The sequence below is a fragment of the Chelonoidis abingdonii genome, chromosome 9 (genome assembly GCF_003597395.2).
Source record: "Chelonoidis abingdonii isolate Lonesome George chromosome 9, CheloAbing_2.0, whole genome shotgun sequence".
NCBI classification, from domain to species: Eukaryota; Metazoa; Chordata; order Testudines; family Testudinidae; genus Chelonoidis; species Chelonoidis abingdonii.
In genome coordinates, this window is record NC_133777.1 from 56,983,466 (window position 1) to 56,992,062 (window position 8,597).

At 42.9% G+C, this 8,597-nt stretch overlaps 1 protein-coding gene across 1 annotated transcript in view; it reads left to right on the forward strand.

Moving 5' to 3' along the window:
- The window catches only part of LRRC49 (leucine rich repeat containing 49), a 149,634-nt gene that overhangs the window by 83,538 nt on the left and 57,499 nt on the right, over nucleotides 1-8,597 (forward strand). Inside the window, 1 exon segment of the mRNA XM_032779850.1 lies at nucleotides 4,810-4,893. Coding sequence (XP_032635741.1) covers nucleotides 4,810-4,893 — 84 coding nt within the window.

An 8,597-nucleotide genomic window follows, 5' to 3' on the forward strand; every position in this document is an offset into this window, starting at 1 on the left:
ATCATGGTTTAAAGACTTCAAGGCGCAGAGAATCCTCCAGCAAGTGACCCGTGCCTCACACTGCAGAGGAAGGCGAAACCCCCCCAGGGCTTCTGCCAATTTGCCCTGGAGGAAAATTCCTTCCCGACCCCAGATATGGTGATCAGCTAAATCCTAAGCATGTGGGTAAGACTCATCAGCCAGACAACCAGGAAAGAATTCTCTGTAGTAACTCAGATCCCACCCCATCTAACATCCTATCACAAGTCATTGGGCATATTTACCGCTAGTAGTCAAAGACGAATTAATTGCCAAAATTAGGCTATACCATTATACCCTCCCCTCCATAAACTTATCAAGCTTAGTCTTGAGGCCAGATATGTCTTTTGCCCCCACTACTCCCCTTGGAAGGCTGTTCCAGAATTTCACTCCTCTAATGGTTAGAAACCTTCATCTAATTTCAAGTCTAAACTTCCTAGTGTCCAGTTTTTATCCATTTGTTGCTGCCTGCTTCTTAATTACGTCACCTGAAAGTGAGAACAGGCGTTTGTATGGCATTGTTATAGCCAGCGTCTCAAGATATTTACATGCCAGATGCACTAAAGATTCATATATCCCTTCGTGCTTCAACCACTATTCCAGAGGCCTGCATCCATGCTGATGGCGAGTTCTTTCCGGTAATGATCCAAAGCAGTGTAGACCAATGCATGTTCATTTCCATTGTCCGAGTCAGATGCCACTAGAAGAAGGTTAATTTTCTTTTTTGGTGGTTCGAGTTCTGTAGTTTCTGCATCGGAGTGTTGCTCTTTTAAGACTTCTGAAAGCAAGCTCCACATCTCATCCCTCTCCGATTTTGGAAGGCACTTAAGAGTCTTAAATCTTGGGTCCAGTGCTGTAGCTATCTTTAGAAATTTCACATTGGTACCTTCTTTGAATTATGTCAAATTTGCAATGAAAGTGTTCTTAAAACAAACAGCATGTGCTGGGTCATCATCTGAGACTGCTATAACATGAAATATATGGCAGAATGCAGGTAAAAAGCGCAGGAGACATACAGTTCTCCCCAAGGAGTTAAGTGACAAATTTAATTAATGCATGTTTTTTTAATGAGTGTCCTCGGGAGCAATGGCGGATGCATGAAGAGGCATATGAATCTTTAGTGCATCTAGCACGTAAATATCTTGCAATGCCAGCTACAATGATGCCATACGAGTGCCTATTCTCACTTCCAAGTGACTCTGTAATTAAGAAGTGGGCAGTATTATCGCCCGTAAATGTGAACTAACTTGTTTCTCTTAGCGATCAGCTGAACAGGAAGGACTGAGTGAACTTGTAGGCTCTAAAGTTTACATTGTTTGTTTTGTTTCTGAGTGCAGTTATGTAACACAAAAACCTACATTTGAAAGTTTTTTCATGATAAAGAGATTGCATCACAGTACTTGCATGAGGTGAATTGAAAAATATTATTTTTTATTAAAAATGACAAACAAATGAAATGGTAAAGCAGGCAATGTACACTTTGTATTCTGTGTTGTAATTGAAATTGATATATTTGAAAATGTAGAAAACATCCAAAACTATTTAAATTTCAATTGGTATTCTATTGTTTAACAGTGTGATTAATCGCAGTTAACTCACACGATTTATCGACAGTCTTGAAAGAAAAAATATATACAAACACTAATTAAAGCTGTATTTTAAGATTGTGTGTAAATTTAGAACACAAAACCACATCTGAAAAGCAGAATTCTTTCAACCACCAGCAGTGTGTGTGTACATGCGGGACTGTTTGAACTAAAGAACTGGCACCATGAACTAATAAATTTCCCACTGAAGTGAAGAGTGCCATGAGGAAGTGGATTATGGGATTTGTTGGACAAGGTTGGGAGAAATCAGCAAAATGAACATGACTTATCAAACTTCACATTTTAGATATGTGTATTCAGGGTTGCCAGATTTCTACTGCATTAATTGCCCAAAGACACTTAAAATCTAAGCCGTCCACTGTTCAGTTCTTTTTCTCTAGTACTTTCAGGTGTGTTGGTGTAGGGGGAGAGAGGTCCAGTCATGATGTCATTTTTCCCTTTTATATCTTCTTCCAACTTGCAGGAAAGCTCTTTTGCTGTGACCTGGGTCAAACAGTTCCCACTGTGTAGTGCTATCTCTGATAGGTTTCTGTTGTACACAGTTCGTGGGGTAATCTTTCTGCTTGTGTGCATTTCCTCAATAAGCCATTAACATGGTTTGGCCTTTTTTATCGTTGTACCTGAAAGGCTGCTTGTGAGTGTTCTCAACCTCACAACATGTTTTAGTAGCACATACGTACCATAACTTCACATACAATGATAGCATGTGTGATCCAAAGAGATATTAATGTCTGGCAGATTAAGACTTTTAGAATGAGGCATGCTTTGTGCAAAATATATCCTAATTATATGACAGTGATGAATATGTGGGTGCCAGGATGTCACAGTGAAGGTGAGGGGCAGATCATGATGAAATCTGTAGCAAGCATCTTCCGACCAAAGCACGGAGCTTCAGAGCTTCCTTCTCCCCACCACTCCTTGAGCATGTTTGTTTCAGGAATGAACAAGTGCAGCAGAAGCTACTAGTCCTGCTATTGGCTCTGACAGATATACCTCTACATTCTTTTTGCTGAGCAAATAATAGGCCACTGAGGTGAGGGGAGCGACTACTCCTGACCGGTGAGGAGTGGAGGAGTGGAGTGAGCAACGTCTCTCCCAACTTGTGGTATGATATTCGGGGGGCTGGAACCTTCCCCTGCCCCCCTCCAATGGCGCCCCTGTTTGAGTAGCAGTTTTTTTAAGTATCTGAGTCTGTTAAATTGTCTGATTGTTTGTTTTTCTTGGCATTGGCTAATTGGCTGCCCGACCTGTTTTATTCTTACTCACAATGTGTAGTACGGCACAGCCTGAAATAGTTGGGATAAATTCCTACTTAACTTTGAGAAATTATTCTCTTTGTTTGGCCTGTGTGCCTGGACAGAGGCCTGAGGAAAATTGGAGCCTTTCTAGAAAAATCTAATTGTTTACTGTTACTGCATGTATGAAGTGTTAATCCCAGAAATGTGGTCTAGATTACAGGGATTGATTAACTATTTATTTTGTTTCATTTGTAAAATGTTAATAAATAATGTTCTAAACAATATTCAAATGTGTTATGACTATATAGACAGTTGTTCTGTATATATCAGGGTAATAGCATTAGAATTACTCAATATGTGAAAATAGATAACCAAGAGGAAAGTTGTTTAATAATTTATATAAACACAAAAACCCTAATCTCTTTTTCCCTTCAATTTGGCTTATTGTATTATCGCGATAGAACTATACTATAACAACAATCGGCACTCAAAAGAAACTTCACACAATTGCTGCAGCTTGCTAAAATTAGAGGATGTGCTATATATTGTTGAAAATAAATTGCTGGAAAGAACCAGGACAGAAAATCAAAAGCCCAAAGTGATAAAAGTAGATCTTCCTTTTACTGTTCTCATACTTAAAGACAAAAGACTTTATAGATTTGGGCTTTTGCCTCTTTTTTGCTTCATTATGGTGTAGGGGAAAAATCCTGAAATATTTTATAAAGGGTTTGGTTTATTTATTTGTTTGGCATTGTTTGTTGTTTTGTTCTGTTTGTTTGGTTTTTCTATTTATTTTTCTGCTTAGAAAAATCCAGAAGGTCAAGTCTAATCTTCCTTGGGTTTTCTTGGGGATCCACTGGGAGTTCTCACATGTTTTGTGAGCTGTAACACCTTAATGGAAGGTGGATGCTTCCTCGCTGCGTAGAGCAGAGACTTGCCCCATCCAGGTTTCGAACCTTTACGCACATTGCAGGGGGAGGGGGGGGGGAGTCACTTATGGAAAGCTGACCACCGAACACCTTTTTTACAGCAGTTTCTGACCTCCATCTTCCTCCTCCACCCCGTTCCTTGGGTAAATCCCAGGCAAACTCTGCCCCACTTTAGCTGTGGTGCAGTCATTCTCACATGTTTTGTAAGCTGTAACACCTTAATTGAAGGTGTGGATGTGCTGAATGTTTTACAGAGGTATGCTTTATTTAAAATGCAAGTCATTGAAATAAGTGTGTGCTAATAAAAATAATAAATAATATTTCAATATATGTAAAAATATTTTTAAACCTTAGTAAGAAAAATATTTTGTGTTTTTTTTTATAAAACCACAGCAGAGTTTCAAACAGTCCAACTAAACACTGATGCTCCTTTCAGTTCTTTAAGTTCTTTAAGTAAGTATAAGTTAACCACTGCTCCAATTTTCCATTATCTGAATTTTGAATGTAAAAATCAAACAGAATTTTTTTTTAAACAAGAAAAACTTTCAAGCTCTCTTTATATATTCTAAAGAAGCAACAAAGGTAACGTTCATTTTTTCTCTCCCTTTTCAGATCACCTTTAAACTAAAAACTACTATAAATTCTTGGTATAAAAATTAATTGTGTAAACACTAAGTGTCGGAGGGAGTATATTTTACTTATTAAAACATTTCAACAAATAACTAACACGTTTTATTTAGAACACAGAAAGCTTTACGTTTCTATACCAAAAACATTACAGCACACAGCATTCAGGTTCACATCATGAGTAGAAGTGTTAGCTTTGGAAATTGTCAGATAAAGATAGAAGTAGGAGTGTTACCAAGCCATGTTTAGTAGTGCCTGCATGTCACCCTTTGGTGAATAGACCACTGAAGATATATTTGCCTTTCAAACAACAGAATTTACAAGCTTGTCAATTACATTTTCCATAGGTTATTCCTGCTTTAGTAAAGTTGATTTTATTTCTTCATCTAGGAAGAAGAAAGGCGCATGGCCTCTGTTGCAGCAAGAAAAGAAGAAGAGAAGAAACGTGAAAGCCACAAACAGACCTTGTTAAAGGTATTTTCTGTTCTAACACTAATTGAGATTCGATAAAATTCCATAAAATTCTTAGTTGTATTGACCATAATAAGGTAGATTCTGATATCTTGGTACTGTAGTTTAATTATACCTACTTTTATTATTAACCTCAAGAAAAATGACACCTATGATGATAAGTCAAAACTGACATATCATCAGTTCTTCCTCTTGGATGCAGAGCTTGCCAAAGCCAATTTGTGGCAGCCTCATGAGCAAAGTGCAGATCACCATCAAATCTGGTCAGAAGGCAGTTGTCAGTGATGTGTGATATTGTTGGTCTTTGGCCACAGCCTCTCATTGGCCCCAGGTGTGAACACTGGCTCACGATGACCCTGGTCCATTTGAAATTTGTTCAGAAGGGCCCATGAGGAGCATGGCAAATCAGAGCTGGGTACATGTATAGTCAGGGTCAGTTTTTGATGTCATGTGCTGACTATTCCTCATGCCACAATGATATCACAGAGAAATCTGGGCAAGGCAAGAGGGCCCAAAGCAGTTGCCTTAATGAAAAGTGTGCTCTTGGGTGTTTGAACAGGTCTATGTATGGTGGTAGGCTAAGTTTTGCCCTGATTTTCTCAACCATTCTAGCTGTAATATCCTCAAGACAGATTGTGGAGAAGTGCTGGTCAAGTGAGCGTAGAAATTTGTAGTGGTACTTGTGATACTGGTGAGTACCCTTGATTACTTGGGTACCCTTGGATTACCAGCGCCAGTGGAATAGCATGCACCGCTTGCTCCATTCTGTAGGTATACTTGTTGCCATATGTTTGTCAGAAAAAAGTAGGTCAAAGAAGTCACCTTTGCAGTTAGAACAGAAGGTCCTGAGGTTTGTGATAGTCTGTTTCTGTGGGAGTTCATTCCACAGTCTTGGGCCAGCCCCCAGGAAGTTGATCTCCTGCACACAAAAACTTTTCCCTCACTGGCTGTGCAAAGTGAAGTCTAACACTCAGTTCAATAAGATTTCTCTGTCTATATGTCGTGGTGCATAACTCACCACTGCAGCCCCTCATACTGATCGTCTCAGGAAATTAGCATTTCTAGCCTCCGGAGCACCCTCTGCAGGCCAGTGTTCCACTGCCATTAGCCCCTATGTCCCTCCCAGGACTTGGAGCCCCTTGTCTTTGGAGTGCTGCACCCTGGCAATACCCCCACAGTCTCCCCACCCAGTGGAACCCCCAATCCTCTATCCTCACCTTGCCTCGGTCATGGGCTACTGCCAGTCACCATCTAGTCCCTGCTCACTGGGGCAGACTGCATTGTAAAAGTCACCCATCATAGGCAAGGGAGTTTGGACCTGGTGCCTTTGCCTACCCGTGGGCTGCCCCCTGCACCCCCAGTACCTGATTAGCCTTCCACTAGGCCACAGCCTGGGGGGTTTCCAGGCCAGAGCTCCCCAGCTCCCTTGGCCTTCCCCCAGCCCTGCTCCACTCCAGGTATCTTCTCTCAGCTCCCTGCAGCCAGGTCCCTCCCTCTCAAAGCTAGAGAAAGTCTGTCTCTGGCTTCTGGCCCTAGCCCTCTTATAAGGGCCAGCTGGGTCCTCATTAAGCCAACCTCAGCCTGATGAATTCTAAAATTTCAGCAGTTGTTCTAAGCATCAGTGGGCACAAGTCTGTTGATTTGTAGAGCACATTGGACCAGTGGAAAAGCCTGATTCACAGACTGCCTGCTGCTGCAAGCAGAAGAATCTCTCATCTGCCTCTGCTGCTGCTGACATATATCAGAGGCAATAGCTTAACTCTCGGTACAGGGAGATTTGTCAGTATCTTGAACTCTAACATAAACTGGGGAGGGTTTGGAGGGGGATGTGGGGATCCAGGGTCAGGAGAAGTGGAGTGATTTTGAGAAAGGGGGACTGGAGGAAGATAGGGGAACAGTCAACATGGAGAGAGAGCAGCAGGGACTGGAGGGATGACAGGGAGAGCAGAGTCCCACAGGTTGGGGAGGAAGTTGAGACTCAGAGAGGACTAGGGTACTGTAATAGTGGTGAAAGAAGCAAGGGCATGAGGTTAGTGGGGGAAGAGGACTTGGTGAGTGAGGGACCCAGAGGGAGGGAAGTGTGTGACTGGGAGTGACAAGGAAATAACCCACAAGGAGATGGGAAGGTTTGGGATGGTGATGATGATGGAATCAGGGACCCAGAGGGGAGAACTGGGTAGGTGGGTGAGGAAGCAGGGACCTAGGATGAGGGGAGTGGAGGTGAGGAGGAGAAATTGGAACCCTTGGGGGCGGGGAATGGAGATGGAGATGGGGAGGAGAAAGCAGGGATTGAGGAAGATAGGGATATGTGATTGGGGAGGAATGGAATTGAGGAGGGAGAAACGGGTGCACATAGGATGTGTCTAAACAGCAAAGAAAAACCAGTGGCTGGCCCGTGCTAGCTGACTCAGGCTTGCAGGGCTTGGGCTAAGGGTCTGTTTCACTGCTGTGTAGATTTCTGGACTTGAACGTTAGCCCAAGCCCTGGGACCCTCCCACCCTGCAGGGTCTGAGTCCTGAAGTCCACAAAGTAATGAAACAGCCTTGCAGCCCAAAAACCTGAGCCCGAGACCCGTGAGCCCAAGTCAGCTGGCATAGACCAGCAGCGGGCTTTTCTCTGCTGTGTAGGCAAACTCACAGAGGCCCTGCCATGGGAAGAAGGAGGGAATGGGGGGATGCACTGAGCCATTGCCTTGTGGGGAAGAATGAGGTCTGGGGAGAAGGGCTCTGTCTGACCTTGAACTTGATTTGATAGTCTAAGGGAAGGCAGAGTAGGGAGCAGACGGCAGGTTTGATATGTTCACAATAGCCAGTGTTGCTGAGGAGATGTACTAGTGTTCTATAGCAGCTGGTATTTTCTAAGTGCTGCCAGGTATGTTACATCGCTGTAGTCCAGCTGAGAGTTAATGAAGGCATGAATACCTGAGGCTAAGTCATTGGCTGGAGTCTCTTAGCCAGTTGGAGACTGTAGAAAGCACTGCTGTATGAGAGTTTATTATTAGTGAGGAATTCAGGAGCACTCCTAAGCTACAGACTGAATTAACCAGTTGTGGGATGTGTACCTTTAATCAGAGGAGACTGTTCCACCAATATTGCCTCTGTCTCATTCGGGTTCAGCTTCAACCAGCTCTTCTTCATCATGAGTTGATCTCGTCCAAGAACTGGCCATCTTCGGGTAGTGATATAGTCATAAGTGGGGAATGATAGATGGAGCAATGTGTCATCTGCATATTGCTGATTCTTGAGTCCATGTTGTCTGACCAGTTCATGTAGATGTTGGATAAGACTGGTAAAAGAGTTGATCCCTGTTGGACTCTACACATAAGAGGTCTAGTAGCGGAAGTGCAATTTCTTCTTACAGCTTGTTGAGTGTGACTCCCCAGGAAAGACTGAAACCATTTTAATACATTACCCTGGGCCCTTCTAACCTTTATGATGAGACAGCAGTAGCTTATGGTTGGCCATGTTGAGTACTGAAAAGATTCGACTAGAGTTTGGGATAGTATTGTCCTGAAGAATCTTGCAAAGGGGTGACTCACCCATGACTTTGGGTACTGGCTAGGTAAGTTGTGGTTCTTCTTCGAGTGCTTGCTCATATTCATTCCAAGTAGGTGTGCGCGCGCCGCGTGCACGTTCATCGGAAGAATTTTCCCCTAGCAACACCCAGCGGGTCGGCAGGCGCCCCCTGGCGTGGCGCCTTTGCGGCAC